The sequence below is a fragment of the Halichoerus grypus genome, chromosome 2 (genome assembly GCF_964656455.1).
Source record: "Halichoerus grypus chromosome 2, mHalGry1.hap1.1, whole genome shotgun sequence".
Lineage (NCBI taxonomy): Eukaryota > Metazoa > Chordata > Mammalia > Carnivora > Phocidae > Halichoerus > Halichoerus grypus.
In genome coordinates this window covers 159,207,458-159,224,679 of record NC_135713.1, presented here as the reverse complement: position 1 = coordinate 159,224,679, position 17,222 = coordinate 159,207,458, and the positions used below count along the sequence as shown (strand labels likewise).

Sequence of the window (17,222 nt, the reverse complement as noted above, 5' to 3'; positions counted from 1 at the left end):
ACATTTCTGATGGGGTGATCATAGAAAGCCAATCTCAGCTAAGATGACCCTATGCCCTGATTTCCTGAAACAGACCCAATTTACAGCTATCGTCCCAGTGCAGTTATTAATTATGCTCCATTTCCTTCTCAAAACTGTCCCAGTTTGGATAACAAATTATATTCTAAGATGACTTTTGAGCCAAAGCTTGAAAGATGAGAAGGAAGAGCTAGCTACCCTTGAAGAGACAAGAGCAATCCTTGAAGAGGAAACACAGAAGCCCTCAGAGAGGGTGGTAGAGGTAGAGGCCAGAGAATGGGCAGGGGGAGATCAGCATGTGGTTTTGCTGGTACATGTCTTGAAACTGAAATATCTCCCTCTGTATTCTGAATATTAATCCCTTTTCTACCTTTATGTTACAAGTACTTTCATCCAGAATTCATAATTTGTTTCACATTTCCGAAGACCTTTTCTACCCCAAAGTAAAAAAAAAAAATACTCTCTACATTCCCCTCTTATACTCCTTCAAGGTATATACATACATATTTAGCTCCTTAATCACCTAAATATTTTTTTTCTAAAAAATGGTAAGGTAGGGAATCTAGTTGTATTTTCTTTACTGATAGCTAATTATCCCAACAAAACCCTTATTGAACATGTCTATCTTTCCCCGGTGATCTGAAATGCCACCCTATTACAACCCAGCAATTTGGGTACATACTCTAAAGAAACTCACATACCATACTTACATACAGAAGTATTTATTGCAGCAATGCAACAGGCCACACATTAAAACTACCCGGTCAGCACTCCCCTCCTATACACCTGCCCGTGCTCTAACACATGAGGTTCTTGGTGGTGGTGGTATTTGTTTTGTTTTTGGAAATAGATATTATATGTATGATTTTAGAGTTTGTAAGAGTACCCACAGAAGACAAAGAGAAAAATCTTCTCACCCTGGTCCCCCAGCTCCTACCCAGTTGTCCTTCCAGAAGGCAACCAAAGTTACTAAAGTATCCTTTAGAAATATCCTACACACACTCACACACACACTTCTCTCCCTACATAAATGGTAGCACAGTAGAGATATACTGTTCTATAGCCTGCTTTTATTACTTAATATATCTTTCTCAATATAGCAATCATTCTCATGAGGCTATAAAGAGCTTCTTCATTCTTTCTATTGCTGTAGAGTATTTCACAATGAGAGTTCAGAAATATTTTATAAATGTTTTCCAAGTAATTATGCTCTGCACCCCTAAGAAATGTCTACATGATATGGGGCGCCTGGCTGGCTCGGTCAGTGGAACTTGCAACCCTTAATCTCAGGATTCTAAGTTCGAGCCCCACACTGCGTGTAGAGATTACTTAAAAATAAAATCTCGGGGCACCTGGGTGGCTCAGTCGTTAAGCATCTGCCTTAGGCTCAGATCATGATCCCAGGGTCCTGGGATCGAGCTCCACATAGGGCTCCCTGCTCGGCGGGAGGCCTGCTTCTCCTTCTCCCACTCCCCCTGCTTGTGTTCCTGCTCTCGCTCTCTCTTTCTGTCAAATAAATAAAATCTTTAAAAAATAAAAATAAAAAAATAAAATCTCAAGAAAAACAAATGCTTACATGATCTATCTCTGAGCTCTCCTCCCAATTCAGCCATCTTAAGTAAATAAAGCTATAAATGGAATGGAAAGGCAAAAGGAAAGATCTTAGCTCAAGGTCATCCAAATTTTTCCCAACAGTGGTCTACATGATGAGACATCCATGTAATATTGGTGTTGTTTATGTTTGTGTTTTTTTAGTTTTCAGCAATGATGAATCCTGAGTTCAATACCTGTATTCAATGTCACTCAAATATGATTTGTCCATGTTCCCCTTTTGTCAGGAATTCTTCATGATATCCTAATTTTGTGATGTGATTTTAGTGAAGTTTAATTTTAATATCTCAAAAATAAAATAGAGTCAGGTACTATCAGCCCAACACAGGTGGCAAGAAAACATCAGCAAAATCAGAGATTAGCCCTCACTGACACACAGATTTATGGATCAAAGCAGGCCCTACTCCTGGCCACAAGAGGGGCAGCTTGGAGACCACTATGGCTTCCTTCCTCAAAACTTACTCATGAGACACAAAGCAATAGTTGAGGGCAATAGTTGTTGTTGTTTTTTAACCAGACTCTTTCCTTAAACATCTTACGTGGAAGCCAAATGTATTAAAATCCACAGAGGAGAAATACTCCCATTCAGTGGGAACGGGGACCTTCACAAGCTACCTTTTCAGTCCTCCCACCACCCCCCCCCATCAAGTCCTGCCTTCCACCCTCACTCCAGTCAGAGCTCACCAAAATACCTCTTTCACAAGAATCCAGTTTAAAGTTAAGGCTGAAACTGTGGAAAGAGCCAAGATGCCCTTCAACAGATGAATGGATAAAGAAGATGTGGTCCATATATACAATGGAATATTATTCAGCCATCAGAAAGGATGAATACCCAACTTTTACATCAACATGGATGGGACTGGAGGAGATTATGCTAACTGAAATAAGCCAAGCAGAGAAAGTCAATTATCATATGGTTTCATTTATTTGTGGAACATAAGGAATAACATGGAGGACATTAGGAGAAGGAAGGGAAAAATGGGGGGGGGAATTGGAGGGAGAGATGAACCATGAGAGACTACAGACTCTGAGAAACAAACAGGGTTTTAGAGGGGAGAGGGAGGGGGGATTGGTTAGCCCGGTGACGGATATTAAGGAGGGCACATACTGCATGGAGCACTGGGTGTTATACGAAAACAGTGGATCGTGGATCACCACATCAAAAACCAATGATGTATGATGTATTGTATGGTGACTAACATAACATAATAAAATTTAAAAAATAAAATAAAGTTAAGGCTGAAGAGGAAAAGACCTTAAGTGGCAGTTTCAAATTTTAAGTTCAGTCCTTAGCACCAAAACTCATTACCTTAGGGTTAGTTACATTCCTGACTCATAAATTTTTACAGTCAAAATTTTATGCACAACCCCCTCATAACATAAACATATATAACAGTAATGTAGTATGAGAATATACTAAAACTAGATGCCATTATTGTAAGTGAGAAGGGCACATTTCAACTGAAATTTTTTTTTAAGGGGGGGGAGGGGGAGAGGGAGAGAGAGAATCTTAAGCAGGTTCCATGTTCAGCTCAGGGCCTGATGCGGCTTCAAACGCACAACCGAGTTCATGACCTGAGCCGAAATCAGGAGTCATACGCTTAACTGACTAAGCCACCCAGGCGCCCCACATTTCATCGGAATTTTATGAATAACCCCCAAACTAGCTTCCTATGTTTTGTAAACAGGCAATAAAATATAGTAAAATGAAACTGGTCTACTTAAATTCCTTTTTGAATCTTCCCATATTAAAGTAAAAAAGATACACATCAATTTACTCAACAGGAAACTTCTCTTGCAACAAAATTTCAAATATAATCCCCCCCCCCAAAAAAAAAGAATCCAATTCCCTCTCACCAGGAACTCCTGGCTTTTGGCCTACAATCTTTGCATAATCAAAATGTACTTGGACAGGTTTTCAAGGTGGCCTAAGCTATCTTGGAAAAAAATAGCTAAAAATATACTTCACTGTGGCAGGACTGCAAATACCTCTTCAGATAAGCAAGAATGAATCCACCCAGGGTCACAACAGAGGAGAAGGCCAAATTTTACCAAAGCAGAAAAAGGACCCTACAAAATACACAATTCAATTTTCTTTTAAATGATCAAAGAATAAAACCTTTTGATACAAAAGTATGGGATAGGAGAATGTCTTCTGTGATACTGCAGATGACAAAATACTAGTTACTAACCTGAGACAGATCAGGTCACACCAATTCTCATAAAGCAGCCCAGCTCTAGTCCAAATCCTGAAGTATTTTAAGCAAGGAGAGGCTAAGGACCACCCCCTGGGTTATCCCAGCTACCGAAGACTCTCCAGAATGGCCATGACTTAAAGTGGACCTCTTGGGGCACCTGGGTGGCTTTGTCAGTTAAGCGTCTGCCTTTGGCTCAGGTCATGATCCCAGGGTCCTGGGATGGAGCCCCACATCGGGCTCCCTGCTCAAGCGGGGAGCCTGTTTTTCCCTCTCCCTTGCCCCCAGCCCCCATTCGTGTTCTTTCTCTCCCACTCTCTCAATTAAATAAAATCTTTTTAAAAAAAGAGAAAAAGAAGGCAGGCCTCCTGAGCCCATCTCAGAGGCCAGCCTTGAGCAGAGACCCTAGAAATCACCTAAGTGGATTCTGTAATTTGTATGAGGTCAGAGAGGTGTTGAACTCAGGACTAAAATTTCTCCTGTAAAACTAAAGCGTTCTTCCCTTAAACAAACAAACAAACAACAAACAAAGGAGCTACTCTGGGGGAATGCCATTAACAAAGTATTTATTTTACTTTAGGCTCTTTTAAACATCTCACTTAGAAGACAGATGAATGGGAAATAAAGAAAAAAGGCCTTTCAGGTTCAACTATCTCACCCTCAATCAAGTCTGACATTGAAAGAAACACATTAATAAGGGCATAATTATTTGATTAATCTAAGAATACAAGCATTCAATAAATAACTCTTGAACTTAGGGGGAAAAAATGCTGCTTCCACCCTACATAAAGTGAGAAAGGAGAAGTTTCCCAAGACAGCAATAGTAGACAACGCAACTGAGAACTCTGGTACAGCTGCACTATACTGAACTAATTCTCTGAGCAATATTCACTCCAGCAACTATAAGAAATGAATATATTGCAGAATTAATCGATAGGCCAATAACTACAAAGAATAATTTTTAAAGTTACCATTTAGTGAGCCTTTGTTATGCACTAGGCAGTATACTAAGAGCTTGGCCTGCAAGGAGTTCACCTAAAACGTTCCATTATTATCCCTAATTAAGGCTTTTGAGAGCCTGAGTAACTTCCCCAAGGTAATTTTTTTAAACTCAGAGACAGATCTCTTAAAGATCATATGGTGCTGTCTCCCCTTTGACCCACTAACAGAGACTGCTAAAGGTTATGAAGCAAAATAAAACAAGGCTACTGAACAGACTATTTCTAAGGCATACACCACAATAAGGTAGAAAAAAAGCAACTGAATTATATACAAAAAACAAAGCCACCAGATGCATGTGAGGGCAGGAACCATCTCTGTTTTGCTCACATGGCCTCCCTAGCACCTAAGAGTGCTTAGCTCTCAATAAACCCATTCCAATAGCACATTCTGTTCTTCCTTCCACATACCCACCCCAAGCCTCCCATGCTTCTCCATTTCCACTACCCCCACCCTCACCTCTTGCTACAAAAAACCTCCTAACTGGACTTCCCACGTCAGTACTTCTCTCTACTCAAAAAGCTGTATGATCTTTTTAAACCATAAATCAGAACGTGTCACTCTTCTCCTTAAGACTCCCCAGGGGGCTACCATGCACTTCAAATAAAATCCCAACTACTCACTATGGCCCACAAGGCCCCCACCTGATCTGGCCTGCTTCCTCTCCAGATTGCTCAGTAGGCCCCAGCAACATGAGCTTCCTTTCAGTCCCTTCATCCTGCGCCAGGACCTGCCTTGCCTCAGGCCTTTGTCCTTCTTTACTCTCTGCCTGGAATGCTCTTCCTGGCTCATTTAAGTGGCTGACTCCTCATCAAACTTAGCATTTCAGGTCAAATGTCATCTCCTCAGAAAGGCCTTTCCCAACCACCTATAAGGTGGGTTCCCATCAGTTACTCTCAACCACATAAGCCTTTTTTTTCTCCTTTATAAATTAATCTCAACCTGAAATGGATTTGTTTGTTTTACTTCATTATACTCTGTCCTCCCCCACTAGAATATAAAATCTGTTTGATTCCCTACCATACTTTTTGAACAAAAGGAGTAAGAGGGGCGCCTGGGTGACTCAGTCGGTTAAGCACGTGCCTTCGGCTCAGGTCATGATCCCAGGGTCCTGCAATCGAGCCCCGCATCGGGCTCCCTGCTCGGCGGAGAGCCTGTTTCTCCCTCTCCCTCTACTGCTCCCCCTGCTTGTGCTCTCTCTGTCAAATAAATAAAATCTTAAAAAGAAAGGAAGAAATGGATAGGCCTTATTTGAAAAGTCTGAAAACCTACTGAAGAACGTAAAAAAGTCTATTTGAACTAAAGGAGAGGAAGTACATAAAGTCAATCTTCCAAAATTAACCTATAAATTTGGTATTTCTAATCAATATTCAGTATTCCCCATAAAAATCTCAGCAAGAGGGGTGCCTGGGTGGCTCAGTCGTTGGGCAGCTGCCTTTGGCTCGGGTCATGATCCCAGGGTCCTGGGATCGAGCCCCGCATCAGGCTCCCTGCTCGGCGGGAGGCCTGCTTCTCCCTCTCCCACTCCCCCTGCTTGTGTTCCCTCTCTCGCTGTGTCTCTCTCTGTCAAATACATAAATAAAAAATTTCTAAAAAAAAAAATCTCAGCAAGATGTCTTATTGAGCCTCACAGAATAATTCTAAAGTTCATCTGGGACAATACATGGACCAGAATTATCAAAGTCTGAAAAAAAAAAAAAAAAAGAGTAATGAACAGGGGACAACCCCTATCAGCATTAAAATTATAAAACAGGGGCGCCTGGGTGACACAGTCAGTTAAGCATCCAACTTAGTTTCACCTCAGGTCATTGTGAGATCAAGCCCCATGTCGGGCTCCGCTTTCAGCGGGGAGTCCACTCAGAGTTCTCTCTCTCTCTTCCTCTGCCTGCCCCCCCCCCACATGCACCCTCCACACTCTCTCTCTCACTGAAATAAATAAGTAAATCTTTTTTAAAAAATAAGTAAATAAATAATAAAATTATAAAACAACAGCAATTTAAGGGATATGAGATCAAGAACATAATAAATTAGAAACAGTTCCAAACATATTTAGTAAACGACAAAAGTTGCAAATCTAATCAGCGGGGCAAAAGATGAATTATTCACTAAATGGTGCTCACACAACTGGCTAACTATCTGGAGGAGAAACATGTACACATATATTCCCCCAAAATATATCTCTACCTCACTTCTTATACTGGAAATAAATTCCAGATGGATCAAAAAAATTAGAAGTGAAAAAATAGGAAAGAAAAGAAAAAAAATGAAAGTTCAATTAAAATCTGGGGAGTTCTTTGTCTAAAAAATACAAAAAGGCATATGGTCAAAAGTCATCCTCTCATTTATATGCCTCAGTCACTCAGTTCTTACAACAACCAACATTACCAGTTTCTTGGGTTTCATTTCAGAAACATCCTATAACATACAAGCAAATAAGTATACATTATTTTTCCTCTTTAAAACAAGCAGTAGCATGCTATACAATAACATTCCTCATGTTACTTTTTTAGTTTAATAGATGGGTGAATATTTTAAATTTTAGAGTGAAGAAGTCTTTCTAAGTAGAGCATGAAACCCAGAAGCCATATACGGACTACTAATGAAGATAGCTAACATTTATTATTTACTTACTATGTGTCAGCCACTGTGCTAAATGTTATTTTACATTATCTCCAATCTAAAAATAAGCAAACTTGGGGCGCCTGGGTGGCTCAGTCGGTTAAACGTCTGCCTTCTGCTCAGGTCATGATCCCAGTGTCCTGGGATTGAGTCCTGCATTGGGCTCCCTGCTCAGCGGGGAGCCTGCTTCTCCCTCTGCCTGTGGCTCCCCCTGCTTGTGCTCTCTGACAAATAAATAAATAAAATCTTTAAAAAAAAATAATAGTAATTTAAAAAATAAGGAAAGTAAGGCTTAGAGAGGTTAGGTAATGTGCCCAAGGTCACACAGAGAACACAGAGCAGGAATGGGTATATCTGACTACAATAATAACACAAAAGAGGGGCGCCTGGGTGGCTCAGTCGGTTAAGTGTCCGACTCTTGATTTTGGCTCAGGTCATGATCTCAGGATCATGAGATCAAGCCTGAGCCTCCGTGTGCTGAGCGTGGAGCCTGTTTAAGATTCTCTCTCCCTCTGCCCCTCCCCCTACCTCTCTCTGTCTCTTTCTCTCTCAAAAGCAAACACACCAAAGAATAGCTGGGGGTGGGGCACCTGGGTGGCTCAGATGGTTAAGCGTCTGCCTTCGGCTCAGGTCATGATCCCAGGGTCCTGGGATCGAGCCCCACATCGGGCTCCTGGCTCAGCAAGGAGTCTGCTTCTCCCTCTCCCTCTGCCTCTCTCCCTGCTCATGCTCTCTCTCTCTCTCTCTGTGTGTCTCAAATGAATAAATAAAATCTTAAAAAAAAAAAAAAAAAAGAATAGCTGGGGGTGGGGAGTGTGCATATGTCTGAAAAAAGTGAATACCTTAATATATAAAGAGCAGATCAATCTGAAAAAGACCAAAAACTCCATCAAAAAATAACCAAAAGCAGGCAATTTATTAAAGAAATACAACTCCCCTCATAAAAAAATTCCAACGTCAGTAGTAATTGATAAAAGCCAATTAGAATCACTTCCACCCCCCCACCCCCCCCACCCCCGCCTTCTTAAATTGTCAAAATGTTTTAATTTGTAACATCCAGTACTGGCCAGGGTTTGGGGCATACTGATACACTTGTATCAATGTCTTTCCAAACCCCCACTGTTCAGGTAACAGCAACTCCACTTCTGGAATCTATCTTACAAAACTGCTTGCGCAAGTACACAAAATACACAAAAATAATTCACCTCAGCTCTGTTTTTCTGAAAAAACAAAAAGACAAAAAAAACACTAGTAGCCATAAACTGGTTAAACAAATCATGGTATTTTCATAAACAGAATACTATGTGGCCATTAATGACAGAAATAGCTCTAAATATACCAACATGAAACAGTAGCACATAAAAGAACAATATATTATGATCCTGTAATACAGGAAATTACACACACCAAAAAAAAAAAAAAAATCTGAAAGAATATGCAACAAACACTTAGAAGATTATATCTAGGAAGTGGTACTTTCAACTTCTTTATATACTTCTATATTGTCCTTCTGTAAAACAACATATTACTTATAATAGATGAAAGACAAAGATTCTAAAATAACACATCCCCCTTCACTCATTAAAATGGTTTTGTGTGACTATACAGCAACTCCTCCTTCCACTCCTCCCCTCCTGCTCTGTTCAGTTCCCTCCTCCCCATTCTTCCTCCCTCTTCCCCCCAACACATAAACACCCACACACACATAGAGTTAATGGACTATATACTCCCTACATCTGGTATATTTATACTGTGTATATTTTAGGCTGTAACTCCTAGAAAGCACAAGTTTTGGTTTCATTCCAAATACATAAAAGTTATTGTAATTCAAAACTGAATTAAAAGAACCTAATCAAAAGTAACACAAAGTTAAACGTCTTTGAACAGGAGTTCAAAGACATGATGATTACAATTTAAAACAAATATTTCCAAGTTATACAAATCTATATGCTATCGCCAAAGGAAATGAACTGCCTAAAACAAATTACTCTGACTCTGAACTGTCCAGGACAACAAAAAAGTCAAGAAGAGTCTGTCAGTTAAATAAAAGTGGGGGGGGGGGGGGAGGCAAACTGTAACCAGAAAGGTGACCCTCAAAGCAAAACTAAGTGTCAAATTTTCCTAGAAAAATATAACCTCAACTTATTCTGGTTTAATATCAGTTTATTCATATATAACCAAACAAAAACAAAAAAACCCAGCCCAAGTTTTATTCCTCAAATAGACACCGGGTGGGGGGAATCAAAATACTTTGGTCACCTTGACTTTTCATTTGCTCTTGACTAGTATACTTAAAGATTTAATTTTTGATATTAAAACTAAACAGTACTATTCTTTCAAAGGGAACCCTTCAAAGGTATTCTTCAATAATCCTAAAGACTATACTTTCAGGGATCATTTCTATAGTTTGTTACTTCAATAATCCTATAAAAGGGCGCCTGGGTGGCTCAGTTGGTTAAGTGACTGCCTTTGGCTCAGGTCATGATCCCAAAGTCCTGGGATAGAGTCCCGCATTGGGCTCGGCAGGGAGTCTGCTTCTCCCTCTGACCCTACTCCTTCTTGTGCTCTCTCTCTCTCTCTCTCAAATAAATAAATAAAATCTTTTTAAAAAATAAAAAAACAATCCTATAAACAAACTATTCCATATTCTTAATTCACAATTTTTTCTAACCACTGAAACTACTCCAAAATTCCCTGTATATATATATTAACATATTCTTGTTCTAACATTATCTGAAAATACAGTCAGATGAACCAATCCCTTCCTTACTTTCTTTCTCCCTAAAATCCCAGTAAACTGACAAAAAAAATTTTTTTAATGTTTTGATAATTCACGGATTATACTTTGTCTCTCGCTGACACTGGTAAATTTCTACCTGTTTTTAAATTTACATAAACTATTCATCAAGTTCCCACACGTGTATCAATCAGCGTCTTCAACAATGGTACCAAGTAACTCTAGCAGTTAGGTTTTTTATGCATTTAACGAATTTCTAGTACACACTTTCTGGGTACAGCGTTATTCTGGGAGTTGAGGTAGACATGAGATACAGACATGCCCACAATAGGCTTATGGTCTAGCAGGGACTAAATGGACATGTACATAAATAACTATGATATTATAATAGAGGCATAAGTAAAGCATTAAGAACTTCCAAAATCAGAAATACACATCTTTGGAGAAGAGGGAGTAGGAGGGAGACTTCCTGGCTGAAGAAATATATGATTAAACCCTCAGAAAATAGGCAGAATTTAAATGTGGTAGATTTCAGAAGTAAGGCACATTAGGCTAAACAGGCATATTATTTAACAGCCCAAATGGAATAAATATGACATGCTTCAGTACTCATGTGAGGATTTCAGTTGAAAAAGAACAATATGCTTCTTTCTTTAAAATAAATTTTATGGAGGGGCGCCTGGGTGGCTCAGATGGTTAAGCGTCTGCCTTCGGCTCAGGTCATGATCCCCAGGTCCCGGGATCGAGCCCCGCAGCGGGGAGCCTGCTTCTCCCTCTCCCTCTCCTGTTCCCCCTGCTTGTGCTCTCTCGCTCTATCAAATAAATAAATAAAATCTTTAAAAATAAAAAAATAAAAATAAATTTTATGGCATAAGTACCTATAGAAAACTAATACTACATGTGCGCTTTTCAACATAGCATTAAGAATACAGTCCACATTCATGCTATTTATCTAAGCTTTTATTTAACAACTGAAGTCCCTCATATTTAAAAAAAAAAAAAAAAAAAAAAGATCCAGAAGTTTGAAAGTAAGTGAAGCAAGGGGTGTCTGGGTGGCTCAGTCGGTTAAGCGTCTGCCTTCAGCTCAGGTCATGATCTCTGGGTCCTGGGATCCAGCCCCAACATCGTACCCCCTGCTGGGTGGGGAGCCTGCTTCTCCCTCTCCCTCTGCCCCTCCACCCTCCTGCTTGTACTCGCTCTCTCTCTATCCCAAATAAATAAAATCTTTAAAAAAAAAAAAAAGGAAGAAGGAAAAGCAAGCAATAGCTAATATATAAAGTAATTTAACCTGTTTGGGTCTCAGAAGTTCCTAACTGTCGACATAATACAATTTCTATTACTGTAATACTTAAATTCCATGAACTATCACTAGGTCCAGATAACCTCAAAGACATTTTTGTTTAAGAAGATATTCATCACAGGGGCGCCTGGGTGGCTCAGTTGGTTAAGCGACTGCCTTCCGCTCAGGTCATGATCCTGGAGTCCCAGGATTGAGTCCCGCATCGGGCTCCCTGCTCAGCAGGGAGTCGGCTTCTCCCTCTGACCCTCCCCACTCTCATGTGCTCTCTCTCTCTCTCTCTCTCTCATTCTCGCTCTCTCAAATAAATAAAATCTTTTAAACAATACGTTTAAAAAAAAAGATATTCATCACAGATTAAAAATTAAGCACACCAAATAATTCCCAGTGATATTATTGATGTAGATCAATACTAATTTTTTTCAAACTATATTTTCATTGAGGAAATTTAAAGTTAAGATAAACCCAATACCTAAGCTGAATAAGTAATCTCTCATTCCCCATCCACCCCGATTTTTGTTCTAATTGTCAATCATCACGCTGAATCATCCGATGGAGGAGATGCTGTAATGGAATGAGTTCCACACTGGATGTCAGAAGACTGGATTCTACCACTGGCCAATTGCAACAATTTAGGCAAATCACTTCGCTTCCGTGACCCTCAGTTTATTCACGAGTAAAGTAAGACTAGATCATCTATGACTCTAGATCCTATAATTCTATAAATTATTAGCATTTTATTTTAACCAATTTAGTTTTTGTTTTTTGTTTTGTTTTTTGCGATCACTTTTAAGTAAAAGTAACAGTAGCGCCCACGGAGGAATCGAACTGAAGAACTCCACAGGAACATTAACATGGCTTTCTATGGTCTCACTCTCAAATGAAAAGAGAACAAACAAACAAAAAAGTATGTTGTATCTGAAGACTATCCAAGTAATATTTTGACCACACAAGCTTCTGGGGTAGAAAAAATAGTAGAAGAACATTAAAAATGTTCAAGGAAAACCACCACCACAAGAATACCAAATAAAAAACAGATGCCCTACATACAGTTATTGCTACATGACAGAAGCTTTTCATAGCTTTTCAATACTCCTAAGAAGTCCTGACAGAAAAAAAACCGAAATGTTTTCTTAACCATCAATCTAAATGTACTTCTTGCATCCTCAAACCTGAAAAAGACAAAATATCAGGCAACCTAGAGACTTATTTGTGCACATAACTGACCTGCTCAACTTTACACCGTTACAAGCATTTAGTAATGTACCTTGAACATAAAAGGCATTTCACACCAGTTGAACAAGTGAATGAACTACATATGAATCTCTAATCAACAAATAAGTCCATAGAAAATAAATTGTGGGGGCGCCTGGGTGGCTCAGTCATTAAGCGTCTGCCTTCGGCTCAGGTCATGATCCCAGGGTCCTGGGACTGAGCCCTACATGGAGCTCCCTGCTCCGCGGGAAGCCTGCTTCTCCCTCTCCCACTCCCACTCCCCCTGCTTGTGTTACCTCTCTCGCTGTGTCTCTCTCTGGCAAATAAATAAATAAAATCTTTAAAAGAAAAAAAGAAAAACTTCTGATCAAGCTTTACTACTTCTTTGCAAGGTATTCTAGTAAAATGCAACATCTGAAGAGAAGAAACTGAAGTAACTAAATAGGCTAGACCTCCATGGTTCCCAGGCATCAGTAGGAATCTGAAATTGCAATTAAGACAAGTCACAAAATACAATTAAAAATGAGTAACAAAACACACTAAAAAAACTCAGTAACGAATAGCCTGACATTTACCTACATCAATCCCTGGCCTATTCAAAAGCCTTTGCTTCCTATTGCAGTAATGGCAAGAAAATCTCACCACTTCCCAAATTAAAAAGAAAAAAAAAAGCTTACAAAAACTTGACTATATTTACCTAGCTTTGGAACCAACTTTTACTCAATTAAATTCAAAGAAACATAAGTTATTTTCAAGCATTTTCTTTTAAAAAATTACGTGAGCACACTGAATACTTAAGTTTTACTGTCTGATTAAATCCAAAAAGGCATTCAGTTAAAAATATATCTTTCTCAGAGGCGATGGAGGGAATCACAGCTATAGTACGTAACAGGTCTATTCAGGTTAAGTCGTAATGTGAATACATTTTTCTAATTAGAATACAATGTTTATTCATTCAACAAACATTTGCAGTGTCAATACCCTACACAGAAAATAAAATCATACCTGGTGCCTTAAACGTAAAGATAAAATCTGAGAAGGGCCTATCCTGATCTCAAGAGGAGATAAAACTGGTTCCTAAATACCTAAATACAAGGTAGAAAGTGTGAATGCCACGGGAGATGTGCAGATAAGCACTTCAGGAGTGCAAAGGAAGTTGTTACTACCTCACAGAAACATAACCCTTTCTATCTGTTTAAAGCAATTTCATAACTATTAACTCTCTTAGGATCACAGCAGCCAACCCTAAGAGAATGGATATTTTCCTACTATCATAGATGAGGAAAGGGAAGCACAGAAAGGCTGATCGTGTTCCAAAATGTCACTTAGTAAAAGGAAGAATCAGGACTCTTTGTATTGTATTTTCTCTGGGGGAGTAGTTCAACATATGGTAAGCCTTTTGCAAAAGGAAAGAGTATTTTGGTATTGCAAGTAATCCCATCCTTATGTATGTATGTATGTGCATATTATTTATATATACGTGTGTTAACCTTGATTTCTGTTGACAGGTGTGCTTAAAGCAAGGCAAGGCAACTGTGTACTATAAATACTAAAATAAATAAATAAGCTCCCACCGGATCTAACAGAATAAGCGAATACAAACACTATTTCTTCCTCCAACAACTTGTGTTTATTTCTTTGGTAATTTTTACCCATTTCTAAATAAGATTCTAAAATTGTTCTATCTGCTCCTGAGCCCAGGCCACTTGGTTCCTCCAATAAATATTTTTACGAAAGGGTACATTAAGACATTTTTTTAAACTATTAAAAATTAAATAATGCCAACGGCTCTTCAGTTATGGAAAGGTCAATCCCATGTGACCTATTAGCAGCAGTTATTGATCAAGATATGTTGAACGAACGAATGAATATTTGTAGGCATTTTAAAATCCCGGGCCTGTTGCTCTTGGCTCAGTGTTCTGCCTCTCATCATTGCCTCACCAGGATGCACACAAGGAACGCAAATTTCAATATTAATTAGGATATGATTAGGGAAGCAAATCTGATGCAGGTGAATATACTAATCCCAAAGATTAGAATTACCTATACCACTGCTCTCCAAGGTTAACTCTGCTGAAGTGGCGCCATGGCGTGCAACATCAGTAAAAGAAAACTGACGCTTCCTGAGCAAACACTTTTCACAAATATCACTTATTCCCACGTCCACCTCTAATAACGACTACACCTAATCCAGTCCAATCGAAGAATTCAGTCTGCTCTCCATTAAGACCGGTTTCTCAATTACAGTTTCTCAAATCCTTCTTCCTCTATAAAAGAGAATTCACCGACTTCACCCAGTAAAACACCAATAATAAAAGGCAGGAGGTAGAGGGTTCCGATCTTTGCCATCTCCGCCACTACCCACCCTTCGCCATTACACCCCGAAGTGGTTTGCTTAGAAGGTGAACTAGTTTGCTCTTCACGCACTTGTCCATCGCTGTCACCCTCCCTAAGCCCTTCCACACTCCCAAGACGGCCACCAACTCCGCCTCAGAGTGAGCCCAGGCCCGCCACCTGTGCCGGCCCCACCTGGGCTCCCCCGGCCCTCCCGGTCTCCCTCGGTCGGCCCGCAGGACTCCGCACGCCCCCTCCCCACAGGACACCCGGCCGGCCGCAGCCCATTCTTCCTCCAAACTCCATAAGCCTCTTCCCCTCGCCCAGCCCCAGCTCCCCGCCGCGCCCCAGTCGCCCCGGGCGGCCGAGAGGAAGAGGTTGGGCGTCTGCGGCGGAACCGGACCTACCGGGCCCGCGACGCCCCTCGCCGGGCCGAGAAGCCGCTCCCGCGGCCAGCGCCCTGGGAGCCCTCGGAAGCCCCGGAGGGAGCGGGGGGCCCGGAGGCCGGGGCTGCGGGCGCCGGGGCCTACTCACCAGGAGCTGGCGGAGCGTGGTAGCCGGCGCGCCCCCGGGCCTGAGGAGCAGGACGCGGCCCCGCCGCGCGTCCCTACCCCGGGACCTCGCTCGGCGCGGCAAGCTGGGAGCTCACTCCAGCCGCCGCCGCCGCCGCCGCTGCTGCTTCGCCACCTTGGCCGCCATCTTGACTCAACCCCTCTCCCTCCCCCTCGGCTCCGGCGGCCGCCGCTAAGGCGGCTCCGGCGCCGGCTCCTCCTCCTTCCGGAGGGCTGGGAGATCGACTCCCTCCGCTGGCCGAGCGCGGCTCCTACCTCGGCCGAGCTTCCTGGGTCGCCCCGCGCCTGGTCCCCTCGGCTCTCCCCTCAGCCTGGCGGGCGGCGGTCCCCTCGAGCGGAGACGCGCCGGGGCCAAGCAGGGGCGGGCCGGACCCAGCGCGCTGCCATCGCGCACTCGGGCCGGGGCGCCCGCCGCGAGCCGGCCGGCTCCCGCGCGCTCGGGGCCTTCCCCGGGGCGTGGGAAAGGGAAGGACCCGAGGCCTTGCCTCGGGCCCTGCGACCCCTCCGCGGCGCGGCGGCACCAGGGCCGCCGCCTCCTCCGGCCCGGGCTGCGGGGAGCGAAGGCAGGTCCCCAGTGCTGGGAGCCACAGGGCTGCACGTCGACCTACCCAAGATAGTTTCCAGGGCTGCGGCTGTAATTCGCAGCGGGACTTCACTGACATGTCAGGCGCTGCTGATTTGTCCGTGATGTCGTTCCTTAATCTAAAGTCACCCGTCGGAGCAGCCCGTGGCTCTCGGCGACTACGAAGTGCGCTCGCTCAGCCTTACCCTTCTAGAGAAATCACTGGACGGTTCCTCGTAACCGCGTGCTTTTCCTTCAGAGGAGCCACCGCTCCACAAGCCAAAATGAAGAAGGAAAAACAAAGTCGGTTCATCCGGCTAAGGGGCTAACAAATAATTACGAGGAAGCCTAGGGTTTTAATAAATGAGTTACAAAGTGGTGAATTGAAGAGAGGAGGGAATTTAAGAGAGGGAGGGCAGGTATTTTCAAACGCTTCTTTTTAAACCCAGGGCACTGTAAGGACAGGGACAGAAAGCTGGACGGCAAGGGGTTCGTCCCTGAAATCGAGAAGGCAAAAAGACGTCGTAGAGGTTGCATAAAGTAGAGAGAACTAGCTAAAGAACGGTTGGGAGGTGTCCTTGTAAAACCACAACAGGAACCCAACGTTTAGAGCCTCTGGTCGGCAAAACGGACTTAAACTCGGAACGCAGTTTCCGCGAGTGCAGTTTTCCCGCCGGAGGCTGGGTGTGCGGCAGCCTTCCTCCTGCGCAGGCGCAGTGCCACTTAGAGCGGATGGAAGCCGTGGGGTTTGTGTGTTTGGCAGCGGCGATCCTAGCATGGGGCTTCCTGTGGGTTTGGGACTCCTGGGCAAGAATGAAGAGTCAGAAGCCGGCTGGCGTCCCGGGAGATGGAAGCAGGACCCTCCTGGTGATCGCGCACCCCGACGATGAAGCCATGTTCTTTGCTCCCACCGTGCTAGGCTTGGCCCGCCTGAGGCACCGGCTGTCCTTGCTCTGCTTCTCTGCAGGTAGGAGGCTGGAGGCGGGGCGCTGGGAGCCGGGGCTGTGATGGGTATTCAGGTGCTAACCTGTCTCAGTCGGCTTCTTCCCGAAGGGAAGCTAAG

The 17,222-nt window shown here is 42.6% G+C and overlaps 2 protein-coding genes and 1 pseudogene across 39 annotated transcripts in view; 2 read left to right on the top strand and 1 right to left on the bottom strand.

The window, feature by feature from the left end:
* NCOR1 (nuclear receptor corepressor 1) overlaps positions 1-16,325 on the bottom strand; it is a 157,753-nt gene extending 141,428 nt beyond the window's left edge. For 13 of the 19 annotated variants that reach the window (XM_078067954.1, XM_078067959.1, XM_078067969.1 and 10 more), the window contains exon 1: positions 15,560-15,772. The gene's annotated coding sequence lies outside the window, so the exon portion shown is untranslated. Of the gene's footprint in view, positions 1-15,559; positions 15,774-16,205 lie in introns of those variants that run through there. The other 6 variants (XM_078067963.1, XM_078067956.1, XM_078067960.1 and 3 more) reach the window with 2 other exon arrangements.
* Positions 9,818-9,886, top strand: LOC118530868 (small nucleolar RNA U3; annotated as a pseudogene).
* Positions 16,326-16,514: 189 nt separating the features above from the next.
* PIGL (phosphatidylinositol glycan anchor biosynthesis class L) overlaps positions 16,515-17,222 on the top strand; it is a 100,177-nt gene continuing 99,469 nt past the window's right edge. For all 20 annotated transcript variants that reach the window (XR_013446025.1, XR_013446029.1, XR_013446027.1 and 17 more), the window contains exon 1: positions 16,515-17,126. Coding sequence is in view for 10 of the 20 variants with exons in the window: in XM_078067981.1 (XP_077924107.1) it covers positions 16,892-17,126 (235 nt within the window). In the remaining 10 variants the exon portion in view is untranslated. The remainder of the gene's footprint in view (positions 17,127-17,222) is intronic.